Source organism: Parasteatoda tepidariorum, chromosome 2 (assembly GCF_043381705.1).
Source record: "Parasteatoda tepidariorum isolate YZ-2023 chromosome 2, CAS_Ptep_4.0, whole genome shotgun sequence".
NCBI lineage: Eukaryota > Metazoa > Arthropoda > Arachnida > Araneae > Theridiidae > Parasteatoda > Parasteatoda tepidariorum.
Window position 1 is genome coordinate 98,107,979 of NC_092205.1, and position 27,753 is coordinate 98,135,731.

General features: G+C 30.6%; 2 protein-coding genes and 2 long non-coding RNA genes across 10 annotated transcripts in view; 1 reads left to right on the forward strand and 3 right to left on the reverse strand.

Moving 5' to 3' along the window:
* Positions 1 to 12,412, forward strand: part of LOC107451925 (uncharacterized) — a 24,320-nt gene extending 11,908 nt beyond the window's left edge. For 3 of the 5 annotated variants that reach the window (XR_011636262.1, XR_006226948.2, XR_006226950.2), the window contains one exon: positions 2,754 to 3,187. This is a non-coding gene — a long non-coding RNA (uncharacterized lncRNA). Of the gene's footprint in view, positions 1 to 2,753; positions 3,188 to 5,399; positions 5,763 to 11,266; positions 11,429 to 12,283 lie in introns of those variants that run through there. The other 2 variants (XR_011636263.1, XR_006226949.2) reach the window with 2 other exon arrangements.
* Positions 1 to 27,753, reverse strand: part of LOC107446111 (eukaryotic translation initiation factor 4 gamma 3) — a 147,405-nt gene that overhangs the window by 42,087 nt on the left and 77,565 nt on the right. The window lies entirely within an intron of this gene.
* LOC122272344 (uncharacterized) lies at positions 246 to 5,182 on the reverse strand. Its single transcript, XR_011636265.1, has 3 exons — positions 4,783 to 5,182; positions 3,331 to 3,504; positions 246 to 1,227 (listed from the first exon to the last, which is right to left on the reverse strand). It is a non-coding gene; the product is annotated as an uncharacterized lncRNA (long non-coding RNA).
* LOC107451920 (uncharacterized) lies at positions 7,757 to 27,520 on the reverse strand. 2 transcript variants are annotated; one of them, XM_043055915.2, is made up of 4 exons: positions 27,390 to 27,520; positions 22,401 to 22,905; positions 20,368 to 20,496; positions 7,757 to 9,960 (listed from the first exon to the last, which is right to left on the reverse strand). In XM_043055915.2, the coding sequence occupies exons 1-4, from the start codon at positions 27,413 to 27,415 to the stop codon at positions 9,883 to 9,885; spliced, it is 738 nt and encodes a 245-aa protein (XP_042911849.2). In that variant the 5' UTR covers positions 27,416 to 27,520; the 3' UTR covers positions 7,757 to 9,882. The 2 variants fall into 2 exon arrangements, with proteins under 2 accessions (XP_042911849.2, XP_071034174.1); XM_071178073.1 differs by lacking the exon at positions 27,390 to 27,520 and adding an exon at positions 24,914 to 25,053.

The following is a 27,753-nucleotide window of genomic DNA, read 5'->3' on the forward strand; positions in this document are numbered from 1 at the left end:
TGTGTCATATTGTTGCAATGATGCTTTATAGGAAAAAGTAAGAAAATGTTGTATTTTCACGATTGTTTAACAACAATAATCAATTAAAAATCATGAATAATTCTACCGACTTTTTAGTGTAAAATTAAATGTCTATTTATTACTTCTAATAGATTAAATATCTGAGAATAAAAAAAAAAGAATGAAAATAACTATGTGAAATCTAATTATCAAAATATATATTTGAATTCTTCATCATCTTTAAGTTGAGCAATTTGTTTTGATACTGATAAAAGTGTGTTCAAGACTGAGACAAACTACTTGATTTTGTAAAAGGTTACTTTACTTGTCTCAAGATCTCAAACACACTTCATCCGATTTCTATTCTGTGCTAATGAAATTATCTATAAGGGAATTTCTGAATTGTGTCATCAGTTTCGAACTTTTGAGAGATAAACCTCAAAAATTATTTTTTGTTGTTGTTAAAATGGGTGTGTTTACAGAAGCAAGATTAGCAGTTCATTTTCAAAACGTTTTATATACAAACTTTTGTTGCAAAGGGAAAAAAATAAAACATTTAATATACTAGTTAACTTGATAGTCTTCTCAAATCATAAAAATATCATCTCTTTAGGTCATATAAGGTGCATAATGTTTCAAACTGTACATTTAATTAATGTATTTAAACGAGTTGTAAAGCTAGTAAAATTTAATAAGAATACCTGTAGACTGATGTTTATGATGAAATTGAGAGAATCATCATTCAATCGTCATTCTTTAAAAAGGGAGCTTCGACTGACAGTTCAAAATAAAAGGGAAAGTTTATTTGATTTTCATACCTTGCTGTTGGGATTATAAAAATATTATAAATAAATCGTGTTATTTACAAATATTATTTTAGAAAAGTAGTACCCACTTCTTCCTTTTATGGTATCTGGTTAACTATGAAGTCTTCTCAATATATTTGAATGAAAAAACTTTTTTAATTTTTCAATAGCACTGAATTTCCAAGATTCATATTTCTTGTGTTAAAAGGCTTTCAAATGAAGATTAGTTTTCTTGAATCTTTCATGAACCTGCAAATCATATTTAGCTATACTGAGCCATTTTTTTAAAAAAATTCTTTTGTACATAGTCAAAAATAGGATCTGTTATAAATGTAACCTATTTACATGTTGCTACCAAGTCTATGTCTCACATTGACTAAACCACCAATTCAAAAAAGGCTGTTGAGTAGTTGGATTCAACCTAAAGATCAAAAAATTTGTAAACACCTACATGGTTTCAAATCAGTGGTGTGCACACAGAGGTTCAACCAACGATTTAGTATTACACTAAAACTTTGTAAATAGCTAGTAGTAGATCACTAGCATATATTTATATTAGGAAATTGAATTTGAATACTTGGCTTACATTAAAAATTTTTTGAAGAATAAAATCTATATATTAATAGGCTTGCAATATTTTGTCTCGCTAAAAACTCCCAAACTACGCAACAGAATTAAACAAATAAGGTGTCGTTTTAAAGGTATTGCTATGTAGATGTGCAATAAGGTCTTAAATTATGAAAATTTCCTTTAATTAATTAATAAAATTAATAATTTAGTTTCAACCAATGAGAATTCAGCAAATCATTTTTCGGGTGGTTCGCATAAGCATTGTTTCCGTAAGCATCGTTTGATTTAAAGCATTTCTGAATTAATAGATTGATAAACAAAAATAAGAGTGGATAAAAAAAAAACGGAACTGAATTTCTTAAAAAAAGAATTCAATATCTTTAGTTCCTTTGATAAATTTTTAGTTTCATGATAAATTTTTTGTTTCGTTACAATAGAATGGCAATGGCATCGTGCGAATATTCAAACCAAAACAAACGTGCGAATATTCAAACCAAAACAAACTTTCTACAAACAATTATTTTGATTTGAGATTTAAAACGATATCTTAGTTATTTAGTTCTATTTTAATTTATTTAGTGCCTGCTGCCTAAATAAAATGCCTGCTATCAGGCGTCGAAATATCTCTGGCAGACGTCAGAGAAATGAATGGCGGAATTCTAAACGGGAAAGCATTTCTTATTGAGATATATTCTCTGCTACCGCTCCAAATTTCTCAGCTACATGAAGAAAAGATAATCAAATTGTGAAGGGGGCAGAGAAGAGTATAAATTTCATTAAGTAATTGATTTCAATATCTGGCATTTTTATTTTAAAATTTAAATTTGTTAAAATGTTTTTCTAAGATTGCGAAGCAATATGCAATGGAACTGCGAAGCAGTTCTGGGGGCTGGCGAGCGTAGCGAGCAGAGGGCGGAGCCCCCTAGTATAATTTTTAAGAAACCATAATAATGAATTTCAAGATGATTAAAATTTCAATATTTTACATTTAAGAATTATTTTATATGAAATAATACATTTGTTACGAAACAATAACTTCAATTTACATTTATATAAAATTGAATTTAATATATCTATTTGAATTTTTTTGTTTTAGGGGGACCAGGAAGTAATGTTATTTCGGTGCATTAGATATTCGTTAGTCTCAAAATCCAATTCAGTTTTTTAGATTTATTTTTGATTTGGCATTAAAAAGCTGTTGCTAACGAGAATGAATACATTACTGATTAAAAATAAAATCTTGAAACCCAATATCAAATAAATGCACCGAAAGGACATTACTTTCCGGTCCCCTTAATATATGTATGTTCCAATATGATACTTCCTTTTAAACTTTTTGTCCTCTCCAGAAAATACATTATTTCTTACCTCTTTCAGGAGTATTGTCGATGGAGGATTTTCGCCCCAAGCATTTACACTCCCCGGAACTCTGCTGTCTCAAATCAACTGAGAAATTCTTAGCATCCTCTATATAGATCTGATATAGTTCCATGCAAAAATCAATTGTTTGGTCACCTGAAGAAATGCTACCATGTTTCTTATACAGTGAAAAAAAGCCTTGCTTAGGAATTTGCAGTGAGATTTTAGAAAGGGTATTGAATAATTTAATGCAATGTACGAATATTTGCTTAGACTACTTAAGGTTTCTTTTCTGAATGACACTGTGTTGCAATTTACTGCTGATATCAATACAAAAACTAACATCTCATGTACTAATTCATTTTTATCTCACTCCGTTTTTTGTTCTTTCAAAATTTTGCTTTATTTCTTACTTTCCTTTTGAGCCTTAAAATAAAATTTTATGAACTTGATTTTCCAATGTTTGTTTTATGTTTATGACATTTAATCTGTGTTTCATTTCTCTTTTTTTTATTGAAAAAAAAATGAAAAATTAAACTGTAACATGACCAAAAAAAATATTGCTTGATAAATGTTTCAAAGTACTGTTACCTACCTCCAATTATTTGTTCGAGAAATTTTTATTGTCCATTGGATGTGTGTGTTTCTTTGAGAGTAGATCTTGTATCCAAAGTGCAGCTGATGCAGATTTAGAGATATCTCTAAAATGACATCTGGTTTCAAAATCTCTAAAATGACATCTGGTTGACAAAGAGTACTTTTTCACTATCTTAAAAATGACAAAAATCAATTTAACATTCTTTATAAAAAGACAGAACAACGTGTATCTTTCATAAAACACAATTTGTTCTCACCACCCATCATAACCATCTCCAAAAGAGCAATTCAAAAATATTTGCAAAGGAATGTTCCGCAGTGTTTAGGAAAAATATCATCAAAAAATTCTTCATTAAAAATAACCTTTTCTATTACAATTTTGAAATTGAGAAGAGTAAATAAATTAGCACACTGTTCTATCTATATTTATAGATGAGTACCATAATAAGCTTGAATTTAAGGATCGTTCACTATTCAAGTTTTACATCTAGGTTTAGGATAGTCTACGATAGATCTTCATCACTTTGCAATTTTTATTTCACTTTTTTATCGAATAAAGATAAAATTTAATTAAAATTTTAAGTTGAGCCATCTACTAATTGCACAAAGTATTAAAAACTTTTAATCTTACTGAAATTGTGATTTTCTGAAAAAAAATAATCAATCAAGATTTTAATAAAGTCCGAGCTTAGAGCTTATTATCAAGCATGAACAGTAAAAAATAACATGATTTAAATTTGCTATTTTAGAAACTTTATTTACTTATTGTTTTTATCATTTTATTAAAAAACAATTGCTGTTTAGAATTCACTGATCACATAATATTCATCAAACAGCTTTTATCACAGCTTTTTAATATTTAATTAATAACATGATCACATAGCTCTTTAATATTTAATTCCAAAGTTATGCTGAAACCTAACTACTGTTTTAGTGTAATATTTATTTCCCCTCAAAAGTACACAAGAATTTTCTAAACTAAAAAATTAATGATTAATCAAGTTAATTTTTTTTTTTTTGCATTAATAGATTTTATGAACAATATAGGTCCTAAAATTTGAAAATTGTGGTTTCAAGATTTTTCAATTATACTTTATCTATCCATTTGAATCTTAAGAACTTGTAAAAATAGGTTACTGATACTGGTTTGTAGAAATTTCTTTCCAACTACAATTTTAAGAATATTACCATGTTTTCTTCTATTAAAAAAATTAACTGTAATGTAAAACAGTTTTCTAAAAAAAAAAAAAAACGAAGAAGGGGATAGATATCTAATAAGGGAAATAAGATGCTGTTTAAATAAAAAGCAAATAAATGAAGTTATGGCTACATCAAACTCAAGGTTAAAATAAAGCTTTCGATAGTTAGTTCTCACGATAATAAAATTAAAAAATATAAACACTGTCTAACAAAGCCTATCAAGAAATTTTCGGTAAACAAAAACTCCTACCTTAGACTATGGCGGTCATAATGAACTTGCTTTTTTGCAACGATTTTATAAAGAGAATGAAGTCCATTCTTTCACTTTTTCTTTCAGAAGTATTGAAATACTTTTTAATATTCTCCTCATATTATCCACCTTGTTAAAAATATTTAGAATGCATCCACATTACTTTCAATCACATCTTCCGAACTATTCTTAGATTCCTTCTAGGGCATTTCGAATAAAATATTTTAAAATAGAGATGATATAAATTATAAATCAATATATTTACTCATTTTCTATACAATAATGAAAGGATACTGCAATCTTAAGCTAAAATATGAAGTAAAATAATTTTTTGAAATAATTTCTCAGAAGAACTCAATTAGACACCAAAAATGATTTTTAGGAACATAAAATATGTGCATAAAATTATTCTTGTGTTAAAAATATTTTCAGAATTAAAAAGAATCGTTATATAAAAATGTAAAATATTTTTTTAGAAAAGTAAAATATTCTTTTTAGAAAAGTAAAATATTCTTTTTAGAAATACTAAAGTGCTTTTGCTTTTAGTTACATTTAATACACGTCAAGGATTGAAAATTGGTCAATTTTTCTACAGAATCGCACTTTTATTTTTGCAGGGCTGATTGTGCTTCGGAAAAAATCGGGATTTCCGGAATTTTCACTAACAGTGATCCCGAAGTTTCTGGAGATCGAAGGTCCAGATGTTTAAAGAAATCATTGATACAGAAGTTTCCGGAAATCAAATTTTCAAAGGTGGAACATAAAAACACAGTTTATTTTATTTGTTTGTAAGGGAGAGCCAAAGAGATATTTTATAAGCTTATATTCATGATTAATATTCATTTTTTATAAGTAAATAGTTGTTATAATCATAAACTCAAGAAAGGAAGACATATTTGTAAATTTTAATTACTTCTCCAGGTCATCATAGGTATGTGTAAAATTTTAAATATATTTTAAGTAAACTAAGAAATATTGAGAAAAAGAAAAAGCATCTTGTTTAAATTTTTTTCTAATTTTTCAATTTAAACTGTTATTTTTATTTTTTTAACTCAAGAAATTTTCCGGAATTTTGACTTGGGCTCACAATCACCCGTTTTTGTAAATGTTGTGACAGTTTTTGTATGCCCATATTACACCAGCTTCACGCCATGTCCTCGAGAAAGAGTTGAATTTGAATTGTACCTGGTAAAAGAATTGAATCACATTTCTCGGAAAAATAGGGGACATAGTCACTGATTCCATGCTATAGGCCATTTAAACTGCTGTGAAATATCTGAGTGAGAGTCGTCGAGGTGAATTCGTACTCTCTTACCATTCCCATTCCGTATTTCACAGAAATTGTTGGAGTTTATTGCGGTCCTAGCATGCATAAGGGTAACTTACTTCGACTCCTTTTCTGTGACAACAGATGAGGACTATCACTTTTTTCATGGATGGTATGTATGACATGGGGATATAAGTATCGCAACTTAACATAAAAAAAACATTGAATGAAGTGGTGATTATATAGAAAATTCGACCTATGTTCTATTTTTGAAATAATGTAAATATTACACACTGAGATGAAAAAAAGTCATGGGATGCCTTTTAGTATCGTGTCTGACAATAACTCGACGTGGCATTTATTCAATAAGTATTCAGAAGTTTCTTGCAGTAGTATTCAGCCCTGAAGCCTTAATAGATGTCCAGGATTACAAAAGAGTAGTGCAAGATTTTCTTTACGAACTGACGTCTCCATTATATTACTCAAATTTTTAATGGAATTTATGTCCGGTGATCTAGGTGACCAATTCACTGGAATTGTTCAGAATGTTCATGAATGACTGCAAGTAGCTGAGCATAACCACCTCCAGTCAATGATTGGACCTAAGGAACCACTCTATACCATGAAAAAGCCCACACCATTATAGAGCCACTACCAGATTACACAGTATTTTGGACCCAATGCTTCGTGGAGTCTGCTCCGCAGTCCTACTCTCCCATCAGCTCCGACCAGTTGAAATCGTTACTCATTTCATCAGGCTACAGTTCTCCAATCGTCAGGGGCCAAACCAATGTGGTCACGATACCAGTAGAGGCAATGGAAGTAACGTCGTGCTGTTAGTAAAATCACGAAATCTGCCTTTTGCTCTCATCCAATTTCAGTAAAATTTGGCACACTGCCCTAACGAAAGCGTCCATTTCACGTCCCGCATTGCAGCTAGCAGTTATTGAACGCAATGTTACTTGTCTATTAACACTGACAATTCTATGCTCACGTCGGTGGTCTCAGTCATTCATTGCCGGCGGTCGCCCACTACATTGTTCTTAGTGGGAGAGAAATTAAGCATTCTCGGCACATTGTAGATCAAGGTATGTTGATTTTCCGAAATGGGATGTCCTATGCGTCTAACTCCAACTTTCATTTCACGTTCAAAGTCTGTTAATTCTGGTTTGGTGGTGAAAACTACGTCAGACACGTCCGTAGATGAATAACTTGAACACTAATAAAAATCTTTGCCAGTGCACTCTCCATATATACATTTTGTACGCGATACCGCTGCTGTCTGTATGTTTGCATGTTGTTATCCTATGACTTTTGTCACCGCAGTGTATAAAATAAACGAATTTATGAATTTCTTAATTCGAAAAAGTTAGGTGTCAATGACCCTTAATAATTTTTTCTTGGTTGCCAAAGACCGTTATGCTTCTTTATAGCAGTTTTAACAGAGGTTTCAATGATATATCCTCATCGATGTCAACCTCACAAAGAGAAAAAATATAAATATAGATTTTAAAAGAAGGAAAAAAGAACAGAACGCATAGCTTTTGGAATTAGCCCAGGGTTATAGAAATTCGTTAGTTAGGTGTCAATATTAGGAGGAAAAGTTAGGCGTCAATGACACCTACTAATAATTTTTTCTAAGTTGATAAAGGTTGTTATGCTTCTTTAAAACAGTTTTAACAGAGACTTCAATGATAAAGACTCATCGATGTTAACCTCAAAAAAAATAATCAATGCCCCGAAAATTAGTTTTAATTATTAGGAATTTTTAAAAAATTTTCTGAAAATTCAATTAGATGATATGAACATTTTGTAATTTACTTAAATGATTCGAATTAAAATTCATTTTCCAGAATCAATCCTTGCAAATATTCCAATTTAGTCTGATTTAAAAAGATAAAATGGAAGATGGTTGCCGTAAAACTGATCTAGAGGCTGAGAGAAATTTTTAGGATAGAGTTAAGAATGAAAACTTCGTCAATCAGGAACTTAGTACGACTTATGAACACTAATTTCGAATTTTTTCGTGAGCTGCTAATGAAGTTTCAAACTAATGCAAGCAGTTTTAATTTTCCCTCATAAATAGTTTTCAAAAGGAGAATCACTTTTACAGTGTTTGTGAGATAGCTTTCAGAAATTCAGATATTAGTTATGTAATAAAAATTTTTAATGTCATTTTAAACATGCTTTAAGGTGGGCAGCATCTCATGAACCAAAAATAAGTATCAGAAAGTCTGCAGCTTAAATTACTACTCAAAATTTTCATTTATAAATTACTTCTGATACTTTTATATTTCTCATTTGGTTCTTTTTGATGCTTCATGTAGTAACAAATAAAAATTTGTTTACATGTTAATGTTTAAATGTATATATTTTATATTAATTTCGTATTAACATTTCAAAATATACCATTGGTTAGGTACATATAAAACTACTTAAAATAATGGACTAGAAAAAGGTAGACGTAAATAAAATAGCTTAGAGAATGCAACATATATCAAATTAGATCAAAATATATCTTAAGAAAGATTTTTGTAAGCATTTTTTTTCTAAAATTTAATACATTTTACCTTTGAAAAATTAGCAATTTTTTAATTAAAGTTTTTACAAAATTTGAAGTATACCACGATATAGGAAACATAGACAAAATTTTATTGCTTTAAAATAGCTAGAGCGAAAGAAAAGTGTACCTAGGTATAGAAAAACTACGCTTTGAAAAAGAAACATATTTAAAGATTATAAAATTAAAGACATGGCTTATTGCATAATATTGTACGTAGATTGTTTTTGAAACACTTTAAATTTATAAAAGCGGTTGAAACAATAAAATTTCTTAGTCAGGAATATTCCAGCTATAAGATGTCAAAACCAAAAAACTTTTTTTTTTGAAGATTTCCTGTTCATTATCCCTTTAAACTTTATTAATAATTTCTGAATAATAGTTCTTTCACGAACATTTTATAAATACAAAATGTTTCCATAATTTGGGAAAAAGTTTTTTTCGTGAGAATATATATTCACATAGTAATAAAATTTGTTTCATTTCTACTTTCTTTAAAATGTTGATATTTTCTATAATATAATCAATTAGACAAAGTTTTACACATCGTAAAACCGGAACTACATCAAGTTACTCGCCATGGAACAACACAGCATTATGAATAGAGCTTGAAATAGGAAACAAGACTCATCAAAAACGTATAAAAATTACACAATTAAAACCTTAAATGTCAAGCGAAGAAACTATATGAGATCCCACAGGCCACTCAGAGTACATGTTGTGAATTGGGTTCTGGAGAAGAGAGTAAATACTATTCCTTATTCATATCTTTTATGTATTATAAATGCCCATTCTAGTGAAATGCCGCATCCTATACTCAGTCTTTCAATTTTACTTTATTTTCACCCCTTTGATTAAATGGATAGTTTTGTGGCAACGCAGTGATTCTCCTGACACTTATTCAGGAGATGGAAATAAAATATATAAATACAACTATGAGTGTGAAGATGATTTGTTTAATGGTGCGCTGTAGTACGAATTAACTTATAGTACGCGGATTAAAGATGCCGCATGCAATAAAGTTTTTGATTAAAAAATATTTCAAGCAAACACCACGGAGTGATTGCTATAAGTATTTTTAAAAGGATTATCATAAGATATGTGTTGATTAGGACATACTTTTATGCAGTTTTTTGCCAGTAAAGGCTTAATTTGATTGATTTTAAAAAGAGAAAATTACGAGTGAGATCACTTTCGTCAATGCAAACCAGTGGATGGTTGATTAAAGGATATTGACCATTCTCAGGAAACAGACACGCAGTTTTGAGGGTTCCTATCTAACACAACACATCTGAAGTTTGATATTCTTCACAATCCTCAACAGCAAAGTCAGCAGTTTAAAATGAGCACTCTGTTTAAATAAAAACATACATTCTGTTAAAAAAAAAACTTCGACGTCTAAGTTTACGAACTAAAATCATAAATAAATATTTCAAAATTAAAGAACTCTAACTTTCTGTATAAGAAATGAAATACTACAAGTTAGGAAATAATATATTTTTAAAGATTTCGATCGAAATTGAAGAAAAAATGAACATTTGAAAATATTATTTGACATAAAAAGCTAATATAAAATAACTAATATAATTTCACTAGTAACTAGAACTTTTCTCGCCCAATGTTTCTACTTATATTTTCCGTTTTTAAACGCAATTTCAAATTTTTATCAACTTAAATTAATTATCGCTAGCTTTACTCAATTTCGGCGTTTTTTTATTATTTTCATGCAATTAAAAGAAAGAAATTTTTTTTAGAAGTTAACTAATTATTTTTAAGAGCAGCTTTTTTCTCTTTTCCGTGAAACTGGTTTTACTGAAAGTATATTTAAAAACAATATACGTTGCCGTATCCATTCGTAAGGTTAATGATTTTGATACTCTGTTTGCCCCATCAGGCCCAGTTCTGTTATTTAGTTTCTCTGTAGAAAGAAAATTTAAGGATTGTGTTTTCGATCTCAATTTATATCAAACTGCATAAGAAATGATTTATTTAACAAAACTGAAATCTTTCCAACACTTAAAGTAATACTAATTAAAAGTGTAAATAATTAATTCAAAACGAATTGTATCCTTTTGTGATACGTTTCCCCGATGGCAGGCACTGAACTCATATGTTCTTCGTGATGAAAATAAAAATATCGTAACTTGGTTAATAACCTTCGTAAATAAAAATTTAAAATTGAGTTTAAAATTTTCGAAAATCAAATAATTTCGCAGAACCTCTGCCTGGGAGACCTCTGTAGAACGCTATGTTACAGCAGAACCGATTTTGGAAATCCCTGTTGTAACAAATTTTCCTTTACTCTTTTCCACCTTTAATTTGCGCAACTACTTTAAGAAAAAAAAAACTTGCATGCTTACCGATTCAATATTGATCCATTCATGACTGACAGCTCTAGGTTTGCACCAATTTTTAAACACCTTCATTTTGTGTAGGATCATATTTTTAGATTTTTTTTTTACTTTTATGTAGTGCATAATATATCACTAGGATTTTTTAAAAATTTTTTGTTACTATTTCATTAAATATTTTGTTATAAATCTTTTTTATTCTTTGTTTTTTTAGAAAAATTCAATGAAATGTTTTAAACATTTTCTTTTTTTAATTTCATTATTATTCTTTTATCTTATTTTTTTTTATCTGATTAACTTCTTCAGCAGATCTCCCCAGAAGCTTAACGTTCATCAGCTCGAAGGTGTTCGTATCTTGTTTCTAAACAGCCAGCACTTTCTCTACAGGGTTCTATCCGCTGCTTTTCATTGAATACTTTTTTCATCGTTTATCCGAGGACGTGACGCATGAAATTAAGTAATATATTTGTAAGTAACATAATACATAAAAATATTTTTATTTTATAAGGATAAACCTTTTTCTTAAAATCAATTCGTAAGTTTATTTATAAAAAGCACCTCAAAATGAGTAGATATAATGTGAGCAGGATATAAACTAGTCGCCAACTACTGAACGTGTATTTGTGTTAGGTAATTTTTTTTCGTCATTCTTTAAATCTACAAGGTTTGGAAATTGATAAAAAAAGCAAAGTTTGCGCATTAAAATGAGAATCAATTAATACCTTAAACGTTATGGATTTAGCAAACTCATTCATTCACTATCAATTATTCAGACAGTTACAATGTAACACAGTTCTATACCTTACATTCATAACTGTTCCAAAATTCAAATGCAGTATTGCCAATGCTTAAATACATCTATAGCATAAAAAATAATTTGTTTACTCCACTTTTTAACCTATAACCTCTCAGCCACTGAGATCTGAAGATATTTGTGATCAAAGTGTTGCCCAGGGAACGCCATACGAGGAGGCGAGGTTATTTTACTTTGACTGCTAAAACACCAAATATATAACAACTACAATAATAATAACACTATACTGTGCTAAAGAGAAGGTTCCCATCATCCCCATCAGTTGTGCTAATTTTTTAAAGAACTATTGGAAAATGTTAAGCTCCCTCATGGCTTACAGAAAATATCTGTGCAGACTATTATCAAGAAAGTCTTATGGACTTGTTGAACAAATAATGAAATTGTAAGATTTTTTTAAACATTTATATTAAATATTCTCGTTAAAAGGTGTTTTATGTATATGTTTAGTGTGTTGGCAGTCAAAATAGTTCCCCAAGGGGATCGTCAAACATTTTCTTTTTTCATTCCAGGTGTTGGCTTCATGACAACCCCCCGAGGAGTGGCGACTAAACATCTCACGAAAACACCTTCCCCTCTTAGAGTATATCTCAGAATTCTCCACAAAGCAAAGAAAGATATTTTAACAATACACAATGCATCATAATCTTTAAACAACGATTTTGATATCCAAAGCCAAGAAAATAAAACCTTTTATGCCAATATTAACTATAAAATCCTAATATCTAATAAGCCAAAACACAATGGATATAAATTTTGCTTGAATACTACGATAAATATAAAGAGGAAATAATAATAAAAGTAACTACATATCAGTAATATTGTAACAAGAATTTTGAAATAACCAAAAGGCAGCCAAGTGATATCTTTCAAGTGGAAGAACCTGAACTCCGAAAGGATTAATGCTCACGTGAGAACAAACTTATCCACTCCTCTTCACAATCTAGTTAAAAGTGGATGAATCTTACAGTAGTAATTTTTTCCTTTTCTTTTTTAATTCATCAATATTTAAACTTTAAAAGTTAAATTAAAACTTCAGATTGTCGTGTCGATTAATGTTGGGTGTCTTTACGGATCCCAATCCTTTTGTGTCGATTAACGTTGGGTGTCTTTACGGATCCCTAGCCTTTTGTGTCGATTAGCGTTGGGTGTCTTTACGGATCCCGAGCCTTTTGTGTCGATTAACGTTGGGTGTCTTTACGGATCCCGAGCCTTTTGTGTCGATTAATGTTGGGTGTCTTTACGGATCCCAAGCCTTTTGTGTCGATTAATGTTGGGTGTCTTTACGGATCCCAAGCCTTTTGTGAGACTTTGATATTAATTAGGCAGTTATGAGATGCTTGATAATTTGAACATTAAATTATTAAATCATGCTTATTAATTTTTGGTTTATTTAAAAGTCTCAAACCTACATTTTTGTTATATTTCAGTAACGTAAATTAGTTTTTAAGCACAAGCCATGCAATGAAAATTCAGTATGTTTTGAGGCTTAATAATGCGAAAAGTATTTGTAAGTTCTAATTCCTTTTATTTTTGTCTCATATTTTAAACTATAAATTTTTCAATGTACTTACGAAACCTCTAATGGAAAAAATTTGGTTTTTCATCAGGAAACGACAAACTCGTTTCGAACTGACGTTATAGTTTATGGAGCAAACTTTTAGCTGAGTTAAGTGTAACGTGGGGAAATTAAGAGTGAATACACTTTAAATAGTTTGAAAATTACGTTTAATGTGACCCAGTCAGTACGATTACAGATCTGTGCTAGCCTCATCACTATTTAAATATCGGCTAATAAAAATTATTTCAACTTATATAATGAAGTAGACACACGCAGTTTATTGAGATAAAACCAACACGAAATAAAGGACTGTATCTAATGTTTAAAAAAAATTCGCTGCAGATTAACTGTAAAGGGAAACTACAAACATAAAAAAGATATATTTTAGTTGTGTAACCAAAGTTACCATCATTAAGAGTAAGTTAATTGTGTAAAAAGAGAAAGTAAAAATATAACTCATTTTCCTTAACCGACGAAACATCCTCTCATATTCTTATGGTGAAAAAAAAAAAACTGAAACTGAGACGGAGAGCAAAATTTTAAAATTTAGGGGGAATTTTTATTTTCAAAATTTGACCTTTCTTCATTATTTGCTGAGCTTTATTAAAAAAAAAGGAATCAATTTATTTTAAAGTTTGTCGATTTTTATCGTATAGAATTTTGATGCTTAAAGTAGTTAGTGTGTTTTTAAATATAGTTAGAAATTGGGATAATTTAGAACGGGTAAGTATAATTTCGGTTTATTACATTTGAATCGGTATGTGTAACCTCGGAAATTGCTTTTGAACCAATAAGCAGTAACCATCAAACAATCTTATTCAAAAAGCATAACTTGTCAGCTGTTTTATTTATATTTACAATGTTGCTGTGGAATTTTATATACAGAGCTGATATTTTGCAAGTACTGTAATTCTTTTTTTTTTTTTTTTAATGCAAGTATTATTTATACACTAAAACTTCTGATAACGTGCCAAATAATACTTATGAAGTTTAAAATCTGGCATGAATTTGAGGCTCAAGCACTATCAATGCAATTTTTTGTAAAACTAATAAATGACGATAGTTTTCAAATACGTGAACCAGAGTTTTTAAATTTATAATATTGGAATACGAATCATCACATAAAGATCTAAACATATGAGATTAAAAAATTGCATGCGCAGGAATAGAAACGCTGTTTTTCATCTCTAATCTAACGTGATAAGAAAACAGTCACTTAATAACACGTATAACTTGAATTTGCGTAATAATCTCGTTATATAGCGTTTGAAGCGTAAAATCTCAAATGGGTGGATTCGAAATGCGACGCTTGCTTTAGTTTCTGAGACCTTTTACGTATTTATAAGCGTGTTAGGTGTGTTGTTTTCATCAAGATATGGGTGAGAGAAATTCGTTTGATAATTAATGTCGCATGAAAGCAACACTGATGGAGCATTGGCGATGGTCTGAGATTCATTCTTGGCGATGATCCGATGACAATATTGGCGCAAGTACTTAAAATAGAATTTTAAAAAAAGTGTCCTACAAATGGATAACTTTCTTTTAAAATAGAATAGTTGCTGAGTGGTAGTCTCTCTTTCGAAAATGAATTGTACTCGAAAATTCCGATTATTTGAAGTAATCGAGGTTCACTGAAACCAAATTGAAAATGTAGTTACAGTTGAACAGTTTTCCAAATATTACAGAGCGTTTGAAAATATTTTTCATATAGAGGACACTGCTCGTTAAGAATGAGAAAAATCCTGGAGATTTTTAATATTAGTTTTTCAGATGTTGAAAGCGTTTAAACGTTACTTTTTAACTCATTAACGTTTAAAACATGAATACGTTAATTCGAAAATGCCACGATTATAGTTTGCTTTGCTTTCTGAGACCTTTAAGTCAGTCTTATGAGCTTTCAAATAAAAGTTTTTTATTTTTATTTTAATGCATAATAAGATTTTAAATATTTATTTATTAATTGTATTTATCATTGACAAAATTTTTAAACCTATTGGAATAATAGTTTTTTGAGCAGAAAATTGTCCATTTCTATTGAAAATACGCATAAATATAGTATTTAAATAAAAATGTAAGAAAAAAAACTAAATTTTCATCGCAAGTAAAAGTTCAACATTAAACAATTAAAAAATCCGTTTTTTATGACTTTAAATTACATGACTTTAAAAACCTAGTTATATTAGTAATTTTTTCAGTTATTTTTTACAGCTTAAATAAATATATTTGGTACCCAAATTTCTGTTTATGTTTTGTGAAAAAGCTGTCAGCGTTTTGTAAAAGATAATAATTATTAAAAATGAACGAAAAGAATTTTACTTTCTAGTTTTGAACGTCTGTTCTCCCCTTAAACATTTACATTAGTGTTCGCATTATTTTATCACGCTGAATTATTTTAGTTTACTTTTTTAATTTATATGTTAATAAAATAACGATTGATAAAAAAGGTTGGTACTTTTCCGTTATACCGGCGCAGGCGATAAAGGCGCCAATAATGATGCAACCAATGTCAAACTGTATATCGCCGCTAGTAACTTTTGTCTCCACATTTTCAAAGCAAGTCGCGGCCATTTTTTTTTATCGGTCACGTCTTTTTCTTAATACCAAAAATTAACGCAAAAAGCGGTGAAAATTTGGGATTCGCCCAAAACTTTGAGGACGAAGCTGTCAGATTCTTTCAAGAGAAAGACGTTTTGGCTGAAATCGCAACTCGTGATAAGTGTCATGAAATGAAATTGTTCATCGGAGACGAAATTCAATGGCGTTGCAACCTTTCATCTTGTCGCTGCAATAGAAGTATACGTAAAGGCATATGATTTCAGTCATCGAAAATGAGCTTTTTGAAGTGTGTGCGGTTTATTTATTGTTGCAGCGAAGAATTAACTTCAAGGTGTGAAAAGTAGTTGGGAATCAGTCACGGAATAGTTGTAGACTGGAATAATTTCATGCTTGAGGTTTGTGTGAATTCTTTTGCTTAAACGTGAACAACGGAAAGTAGGAGGATCTGACATGATCGTCGAAGTGGACGGAAGTTTGTTTACTAAGCGGAAAAACAATGCGGGATGGATTCTATCACAACAATAGATCTTCCGTGGAGTTTGTCGGGAAGTGAATGAATCTTTCCTTGTGGAGGTGCCAAACCGATATTCTAACACTTTCAAGGCAATTAAGGAAAATACCGAAAAAGAAACTATAATATATTCCGGTTCATGGAAATCATACTGCACTAGTAAGCTGGAAGATGAAAGTTTCGAACATTTCGAAGTGAGCCATAAATACAACTTTGTCGATCCGGAAACTGTAACGCACATGCAAAAAATAGAGAGAATGGGGGGGGGGTGCAGATCAAAATCGCGAAATAAGAAACACCACAGAGGAACGGTACGCCGAAAGTTAGCTTGCGGAATTTATGTGGAGAAGGCAAATGGAAGCCCCATTTGAAAATTTTCTTAAGCGATATTAAAATATTTATGCCTCCGAAGTAAAAAAAAAATTTGAACCATTTATTAACTGTTTTTTTTTATATGCATGCTGTGTGTTGTAGTCAATAATGTCTGCTTCGTGTGATTTGTTTCAGCGACTATGTGTAGTCTCCAAAAGTCTGCTTGGCGAGATTTGCGCCGGTATAATGGAAAAGTACCAAAACGAAAGACAGGGACTTTTTTTGCTGGTCGGATCAATTCAGGGCGTCCTTGAGAAGGAAAAAAAATCCACTATTTTGAACTTAGTATCAATTAGTTACATTATATAAAACGGTTAGTAAATGAAAATTAAAAGATTGCAATTGGCGATCTGTCGAGTCTATACTCTGAATGATATATACTTAGAAGAGAGAGAAAAAGAATCAAAAGAATGTGGTTGACTCGATCACGTTTTAGAATATAGGGTTAATAATCATTTATGAAACTTGCTTTTTATCGAGGAGTGAAATACACCCCTTTAAAATAAAAGTGACATAACGTAAGAAAAATATATTTCCTGTAAAGTCTTCTGAATATTACTGAATTATTTGCTCTTTATTATAATAAATAAATGCAATTAAATATTTAGTTACTGACGAAATAGTTATTGAATATATGGGTACTGAATATGTAGGTACTGAAGGTATAATTACTGAATGTATAGTTATTGAATGTATAGTTACCGAATGTATAGTTACCGAATGTATAGTTACTGAATGTGTAGTCACTGAATATATAGTTACTGAATGTATAGTTACTGAATGTATAGTTACTGAATGTATAGTTACTGAATGTATAATTATTGAACGTATAGTTACTGAATGTATAGTTACTGAATGTATAGTTACTGAATGTATAATTACTGAATGTATAGTTACTGAATGTATAATTACTGAATGTATGATTACTGAATGTATAGTTACTAAATTTATAGATAAGTACTGAATTTACAGTTACTAAATTTATAGTTTTTGAAAAAATTGCTCCTTATAATTGTAATAGCGTTGATAATTAATTTTGTAGATTTAGATATGATAATATTGGATGTGTGTCTTTCAAAAATACTCTCATGCTTGAAATTATTTAGAGAGGTAATGNTTCAACGTAGAAACCTTTCTCCCAATAATCGATACCTTGAGTGTTCATCTAAAACAGCGACAAAGTTCATATGAGATCGTCAGTCAACGTTTTAGTTTATTTTTTCACTTAAAAACTCTGAATTCCGAAGAGATACGACAAGGATGCAAAGAATTTTCTCAAATCTATCACGAAGATGTAAATGAAAAAGAGTTAGAAATAGAATGTCAACATTTAAAAGAATACTTAATAAATGTTCAGAGTGAAAATGAAGCATCTAACAGTGTACAGGAAGTATATAATCTATTAAAGCAAAACAAAATTGAAGACACATTTCCTAACGTAGAAATTGCATTGAGAATATTTTTAAGCATGATGGTAACTAACTGCAGCGGAGAACGCTCCTTCTCCAAATTGAAACGAATAAAAAATGAATTAAGAAGTACAATGCTTCAAGAGAGATTAAATAGTTTGTCGCTGATGTCCATAGAATGTGATATTCTCAATACCATAGATTTTGAAGAAGTGATTAACGATTTTGCTCATCTTAAATCTAGAAGGGTACCTTTGCAATCAACATAGAATTAATCTAAGGATTTTAAGTTAAGCGAGTTACTTTTGTAGATTATTTTTTATATTTCCTATTTTTTTATAGCTAGTAACTAAATAAAAATAAATTTAGAACCTTGTTTGTCTTTCTTTATCTATTGTAACTAAATAGTGTTTTCTCAAGGTCATAGGGGCCCCATGATCCTAATGTGCCCAGGGCCTCAAATAGTTTAAAGACGGCCCTGGTTGCAGCAAAGAATTAACTTCAATTAAATGGTGTGAAAAGTAGTTGGGAATCAGTCACGGAATAGTTGTAGACTGGAATAATTTCATGCTTGAGGTTTGTGTGAATTCTTTGCTTAAACGTGAACAACGGAAAGTAGGAGGACCTGGCACGATCGTCGAAGTGGACGGAAGTTTGCTTACTAAGCGGAAAAACAATGCGGGATGGATTCTATCACAACAATAGATCTTCCGTGGAGTTTGCCGGGAAACGAATGAATCTTTCCTTGTGGAGGTGCCAAACCGATATTCTAACACTTTCAAGGAAATTAAGGAAAATACCGAAAAAGAAACTATAATATATTCCGGTTCATGGAAATCATACTGCACTAGTAAGCTGGAAGATGAAAGTTTCGAACATTTCGAAGTGAGCCATAAATACAACTTTGTCGATTCGGAAACTGGAACGCACATGCAAAAAAATAGAGAGAATGGGGTGTGCAGATCAAAATGGCGAAATAAGAAACATCACAGAGGAACGGTACGCCGAAAGTTATCTTGCGGAATTTATGTGGAGAAGGCAAATGGAAGCCCCATTTGAAAATTTTCTTAAGCGATATTAAAATATTTATGGCTCCGAAGTAAAAAACAAATTTGAACCATTTATGAACTGTTTTTTTTATATGCATGCTGTGTGTTATAGTCAATAATGTCTACTTTGTGTGATTTGCTTCAGCGACTATGTGTAGTCTCCTATGTGTCTATGTGCAGTATTATGTCTATGTGTAGCGACTGTGTGTAGTATTCAGCGACTATGTGTCTATGTGTGTAGTATAGTTATAGTCTGCTTGGCGAGATTTGCGCCGGTATAATGGAAAAGTACCAAAACAAAAAACAGGGACTTTTTTTTTATAGGTGGGATCATTTTTGCTGGTCGGATCAATTCAGGGCGTCCTTGAGAAGGAAAAAAAAATCCCCTATTTTGAACTCAGTATCAATTAGTTACATTATATAAAACGGTTATTAAATGAAAATTAAAAGATTGCAATTTGCGATCTGTCGAGTCTACTCTGAATGATAGTATATAGAAGAGAGAGAAAAGGAATCAAAAGAATGTGGTTGACTCGATCACGTTTTAGAATATAGGGTTAATAATCATTTATAAAACTTGCATTTTATCGAGGCGTGAAATACTTAAAATAAAATCAACATAGCGTAAGAAAAATATATTTCCAGTAAAGTCTTTTGAATATTACTGAATTATTTGCTCTTTATTATAATAAATAAATACAATTAAATATTTAGTTACTGACGAAATAGTTATTGAATATATGATGGGTACTGAATATATAGGTACTGAATGTATAATTACTGAATGTATAATTACTGAATGTTTAGTTGCCGAATGTATAGTTACCGAATGTTTAGTTACTGAATGTATAGTTACTGAATGTATAATTATTGAATGTATAGTTACTGAATGTATAATTACTGAATGTATGATTACTGAACGTATAATTACTGAATGCATGATTACTGAATGTATAGTTACTAAATTTATAGATAAGTACTGAATTTATAGTTTTTGAAAAATTGCTCCTTATAATTGTAATATGATTAGCGTTGATAATTATTTTTGTAGATTTAGATATGATAATATTGGATGTGTGTCTTTCAAAAATACTCTCATGCTTGAAATTTAGAGAGGTAATGAATCATTCCCAATTACCTGATCCTTCCTGACGTTCTCGAAGGAGTGACGTCGAAGGGGTGGAGCTGTCGGATTGAACCTGTCTTTCCTGGTGAAAGGAACCAACTTGTGGTCCATTGGGTGGGTCTGCGATCTCTCCAGATCATGCTGAAGACAAAAATTAAAACTACTTTGAGTTAAGTAAATCACACCTAATGCAGTTTTCAAATATTCAATAAACATTTAAAGGCTCAGGGGATAGAGGCACATAAAAAGGTGACCCATGTAGATTTGTACATTGCTCTTGGCTGGAATATCCTGAGTTATCACTCTTTAGAATCTTTAGTTAGACTGTCTTCGCTGTCGGGCTTAAGGTGTGAGGTCTTCGCTTTTTAACTTTCTATGTTATGCTAATGATCCGCCAAAAAGACCTCCACAAAAGCAGGCATACCACAAAAAAGCAGAGATGGCTCAGGGGATAGAGCTTTTCAATTTAGTGCACCGGGTTCAAATCCCAGCAATGGCTGGTGGATACGAATTCCGCATGTGGCCTTTACCGACCACAGTTCTGGCGTAAAATATATTCTGTAATTGATGGATCATAAATTAGAGTTCACATGTCACATCAGGTTGGCCACGGGGATTTCGTGGTTTCCCTCAATATGTAAAGCAAATGTGGGTTGGTTCCATCAAAAAGCTCTAAACGAAGGCAAATTTCTCTTAATTCTAGATAAGAGAGTTGTTTTCTGGATTGGGTTCAAAATTACAAGGCTACGGAGTTGAACATTACTGGTCGTAAGCCCAAAAAATTGAGTCGGCTGTTTAACGACGGTTATAACATAAAATATAAAATGCTTGATTTAAGAGTTTATCTTCTGGGTTCAAAAATATGTAGTTATGGAGATCAACAGTGCTGCCTATCAGACATGGATTGGCTCCTCAACGCGCCGGTGTCAAAATAAAGTAATAACTAAAGCGTCAAATAATTATTGGAATAAAAGGGAGAATAAAATATTTATCTCTTTTACTGATTAGCCTTTACAAATTTAACACTTTGCTGACCTATTCATCGACTTTTTGTAACCGAAGCTTATAAACCGATAGTCGTTTAATAAATAAATGTCATTTAACCGTAAAGTAATTAAAAATAGTTTTTCTTTCTTAAATAAAGCCTGTATTAATAGAAAAAAGTGGCAATTATGTGAGCATGAGAAAAGCGCTGATGCATTTCTATAACCACCTAAACCGAAACATAGCCAGAGCCAAGGAGGATCTGCTGCCAGTAGGACGTGCGTATGCTGTTCAAACGCTCTCGGTCGGAACAATGTTATAGAAAGCTAAAAATATTTAATAATATAATAAGAGGTAGTGTAACATTATTTGTTTGCTTTCTGTAACATAATCTTATTAGCTGTGCCAACATATAGCTTTTAATAAAAACATTGGAGTAAAATCGATTAAACAAATTATCGCGTCAACAATTCTTACGTTTTTAATTTAATTTTCACGAACTGATGATTGGTAACTACTCTAATCGACAATATTTTTCGAATCATATAGAATAGATCATCGATAATTATTTGTTATTTTATTTATTGCCATTCCAAAACCGAAGGTAATTTAATATTATATGTTTAAAGATTTTTTTAGAAATTATTTTCAGTGTAGCCTTTAGGTTGAAACAAAAAAAAAAAAAAATGCATAAAATTAAAAAAAAAAAACTTTTTTTTCAGATTGGTTTTTGGTTAAAATTAAAAAAGATTATTTTAAAAATATTTTCAGATGGGAAGATGAGCTGCATTAAAATACGAATTCATAATTACTAATTGCATGGTATTTTTTACTTTAAAATGCCAAGATAAGCATAAAAAATTTTAAAAGTCAGTATCAATCAATTTTTTCTTTTAAAAAAAAATTCCAAAATAGTTGCAAACATTATATTTTGCCTATCGCAACAAGATAAAGAAATCCATTATTTTACCATTAAAAACGCATATAATTGATGAAAGTCGTGAGATCGTAAGTGAAAGACATAAACAACCTGATAGTTTAAACATCTTTTTTGAACTCACCTCGTAAAGCTGATGGAAGACTTCTTTCCAGACCATCAGCAGAGCTCGTTCCAAATGTACTTCCTTGCTCACCGGCAACACAGCATTGCGCAAAACTGATGGTTCGCATAAAGCTGTTGGTTCGCCCAGAACTGAAGCTTCACAGAGAGCTGGAGGTTCGCGCAGAACTGGTGATTCACACGAAAGCGGAGGATCGCAGGGAGTTGGAGGTTCCCATGGAACTGGAGATTCGCATGGAACTGGAGATTCGCATGGAACTGGAGATTCGCATGAAACTGCACCTTCCCAAGGACCAGAAACTTCACACGGAACTGAAGATTTGCACGGAACTGATGCTTGGCCCAGAACTGGAGGTTCTGAGTTGGGCGGTTTATTAACCAAGTGGCAGTCCTGATAAGGAAGCTTCCAGGTGAACAGCTCCTGATCCACGTCATCAGTTACCTCGAGAAGGTTAATAGTCTCCTTTGGATCCACTCTCCTACCCCGTGATCCCTTCACACGTCGACTGAAAAGAGAAGAAAGCATTTTTTTAGAACTGAGGCCGAAAAACATTTTGGACTAGAACTAAAACGAGGAGAACTAAATATGAATAACAATTAATCCTTCCTATATTATACCTACTTTAACTTTTAAATACATCATTAAAATATAGTTGCAAAAAAGAATAAAGAGCATCCACAAAGTAAAGGGATCGACAAATCTGAAATTGGTTCTGATTCATCATTACCTTTGAAAAAATGAATGAAAAATGGAAGATCAGGCCTCAGATTATGTCATAGCCCAGCCATCATATCTTAGAATAATATCATCGTAATATATATTCACATCCTCAGCAATTCTCATTTTGAAAATTTAATCCCTATTACATAAAGAGTAGGTCAGCCATCTTGGATATCCATCTACAATTGGGAAGGAGTGTTGGGATGGTATGCATATGCTCACATTGATAATCTCAAAAAGTTTGCCCTAATACCTCAGACATTAAAAAAATCATGAAATATCAATGATTTGAATTAGTTAACTTAAAAGAAACAAAAATTTTAAAAGTGAACAATTTCGAAACCCTTTAACTGAGGAAAGAACCATGAATTATCAATAATTTGAATTTAGTTATCTTAAAGGAAAAAATGAGAATCAAATATTGAAATAAAGACAGAACTAGTTGTTTACAAAGCTATTGTTAGAGCGGTACTATTATATGGCGCAGAAACCTGGAAACAGACTAAGATCGAAATACAAAAATTAGAAACCTTTCAAAACAAATGTTTAAGATTTATTTTTAAAATTTTCTGGCCTTACAAAGTATCAAATCAAAATCTATTAAAGAAAGCTAAAATAAAAACAATCGAAGATGAAATTAAAAAACGAAGATGGAGCTGGCTCGGACATATCCTTAGAATGCCCAAAGAAAAAATTACATCTGTTGCGCTTACATGGGCCCCTGATGGTAAAAGAACAAGAGGAAGACCCAGACTTACCATCCAGCGCATTTTTTTGGGCGAATTAAAAGAATGCAGAATATCTGGCTGGGAGGAAGCAAGATCTATTGCTAGAGACAGGAGGCGTTGGAGGGATATGCTAGAGGCCTTAAGTGCCCAAAGGCCCGTAGAGGATAAGTAAGTAAAAGAAAAAAGAAAAATTTTAAAAAACGAATAATTTTGAAAACATTTAACTGAGGAAAGAACTTTTCAGTTGACCGGGTGCAAAGAAATTAAACTATTCTTTCTTTTTTAAACTTTGTTTGATTTTTTTTTATTCCGCTTACTTATTTCGCTATTAAAATATAAATTAAATAAAAAATATATAAGTTATCGGAGTTCTACATTTTTTGCCGGTTTAACATTTTATTCCGGCAAGGCAAATTTTCACAATTTCTTTTCAAGTGTGAAGTCTTTAGAGATATTGTAACTGCATCCTTATTTCGTCAACTTCAAAAATCGGATGATGACAATAAAATCAAAATAAAAATATAAAAGCCATAAATAAAAATATAAAAAATATTTCGTGAGTTGAATGTATTTTTATTATTATCCTGAATGATAAGATTCTTGTTACCCTATTAAGATTGTCATTTAACAAAACGATTCTTGTTACCATATATAACAAAAAAGGTATTTTTCCATTTCGCTGGCAATAGAGAAAAAGTTCAATGACAAAAAGTCCAATGAAAATCACCAAATTAATGTAAATTCAAGTTTTTTTAAATTTTTTTGTGATGTCTATTAAAAAAACTGAATTTACTTGCTTCGACGAAATGATTAAGTACCAACAAAAATGACAAAACTCGCAAACAAAAGCAATACATTTCAATACATTAGCAATTCTCACAAAAAATCTCATTCTATAGCAATAATTAATTTATATTTTGAATTTTATATTTAACATTTTAAACCGTTTCATGAAAGTTTCTCACTATTTAAATTTTCGTCTATCAAAAGTTTTTATTATCGAAAAATATAGAAAAAATATATTTAAATATCGAAATTTTAAATAAAGCTCTGATTTACACTTACACAATCTTTGAGATCCACGTCAGCATTTTATTTGATTTGAATCAAAGATGAGATGTTTAAAAATATTTAAAAAAAATTTAAATTTCGAAAAAGCTTTCACTTCTTAAATATCAAAGCAAACATTAAAAAATTTATAGAACACAGAGTTGAGTTGTCAGCGGCTTCTTTAAAATGACGTCATAGTAGTTATTTTTCCATCTATTTGGTATTTGCTGGTTATTGCTGATGTGAGCCAGTTTAAAATGATTTAATATTTAAACATATTTATACGACTTTGTTTATTGGTATAGGGTAGAAGAGTTTAGTATGTTTGAAAATAAAACAGGGCATTTTTCGATAATATTCATTATTATTATTTGCATTCATTTTGTGACAAAATGTGAAAATGAATCTTAATAAAATTCGAAATAACTGCAATGACTAAAATAAAATTTTATGAACAAAATTTTTTAAGTGGAATAAAAAGGGTAAAATATTTTATTTTTGTCTGACCAAAAAGGCGTCACTTTCGGAATTTCGGGAGGATTTTAGCTAGTTATAGAAATTTATTAAGAAAATAACACGAAATGTTACACGTTCTGCTTTTAGTCTTACAAAAGTAGAATTACTCTACAATCAGGTAAGTAAACTCTTTGTTAATGGAAATCAGTCTTTTATTGACTTCAGTCTCTATCCTTGTTTTGTGTTTGCAACGGAGACAGTATTTGCAGGGAATTAAACTTCCGGTAGAAGATTCACTTGCATTGACTTATAATTTTTTTCTGTTTTATTCGTTTTCGATTACAAAAAATTCGTTTGCCAGTAGCGGCACTCGTTCTGCTTTTTGGGTGCAATGTACGTTGTAGTTCTAATTTGTTCTCTGAAATTATGAAATTCCGTAAGGACCCCTCACGTCGAATTGTATGAAAGTGGGAAGACTGGAAAAAAATAGTCACATTCTACTATGACGTTCATCAAGACTGTTTTCTTTTCAGGATAGGTGAACTGTCACGAAACTTCCAAGAACGGAAACATTTGTATATAAGATAACAATTATATTTCTTTGTTTATCAGAATCAAGACCACTGGATATTTGAATCAGACAAAGGATAGCATACATTTAAATTTATTGAAAATGAAATAGAGTCTTTGAAGGGACAGAAGTGTCCAATGGAAATTGTTTCGCATCAGTTTTCTGAAAAGTTGTCCGTGTTGACCGAAAGTTAAATTAAAATAAGACAAAAAGAAATACCCACTTCTTTTTCTCTTATTTTAATTTAAGTGACTAGATCAAAACAAATATCAGGCTTTAGAAAACCTTAATTTTCCTTTACAAACATTTTGAAATTAACCTGCTGATAAGCAGTCTTAACAATAAAAAAAATGTGAAAAAAAATCCCGCTGACTTGCATCCCAATTGTTTTTTCATCTAATATTTTCTTATTGAAAAGAAACAACGCTAAAATTATTGAAAGCATGTACATAAACGTTATTATTTTTCACTTGAAGTTTACATATAATCCCCGGAGCAAAATCATCCGTAGTAAAGTCAGCATTCATAAATTCAAATTTGTTGGTGACCTGAACGCAGACAGAGTTTTTTATTGTGAATTCTGCTTAATCAATTGAGAAATTAATTAATTGGGAAGATCAGGCCTCAGATTATATCATAGGCCAGCCATTCACAATCTTGGAATAATATCATCGTAATATATATTCACATACTCAGCAATTTAGTGCTATGCATCATCATGTGATACCTTTGAGAAAATAACTGAGAAATGGAAGATCAGGCCTCAGATTATGTCATAGCCCAGTCATCATATCTTATTAAAAAATATAAGTAGTCGGAGTTTTGCATTTTCTGGTGACTTTTCACTTTATTGCGGTGTACCAAATTTTTACAATTTCTTTTCAAGAGTGAGGTTTTCAGAGGTATTGTAACTGCATCCTTATTTCATCAACCTCGAAAATTGGAGGCATGATGACATCCATTTAGATCATAAATAAAAATACTATAAACTTTGAATATTTCGTGAGTTGAATGTATTTTTATTATTATACGGAAGGATAAGATTCTTGTTACCCTATAAAGATTGCCATTTAGCAAAACTATTATTGTTACCATACAACTAAAAAGGTATTTTTTTCCATTGACAATGAAAGTCACCTAATTAATGCAACTTCAATTTATTATTATTTTCTGATAGTTTCTGTTAAAAAAAAAAACTAAATTTACTTGCATCGGCGAAATGGTTAAGTACCAACCAAAATGGTAAAAATCACTAAAAAATGCAATAAATTTTCTTACAAAGAACTTTTTTTGTAGCAATAATTAATTTATATTTTAAATTTTATATTTAATGTTTTAAATTGTTTCATAAAAGTTTCTCAGTATTTAAATTTTTCCTATATCAAAAGTTTCTATTTTCGAGCAAGAAAGAAAAAAATACATTTAGATATAGAAATTTTAAATAAAGTTTTGAATTACACTTACACAATCCTTGAGATCCACTTCAGCATTTTATTTGATTTGAATCAAAGATTAGATGTTTAAAAATATCAAATAAATTTAAGGTTTGAAAAAGCTTTCACTTCTCAAATATCAAAATACACATTAAAAAAATTGATCGAACACAGAGTTGAGTTGTCAGCGGCTTCTTTAAAATGACGTCATAGTTATCATTTTTTAAAATTAAGTTGGTATTTGTTTGTAATGACTGCTGCTAGCCAGTTTAAAATGATTTAATATTTAAACATATTTTATTCTGGTCCCTTACTTGTATTTGATTTCCTGAAGATCTACGAGCTCATTGACTTGGTCTAGCCTGCGGCTGATCAAGAGGAATCAGTCAACAACA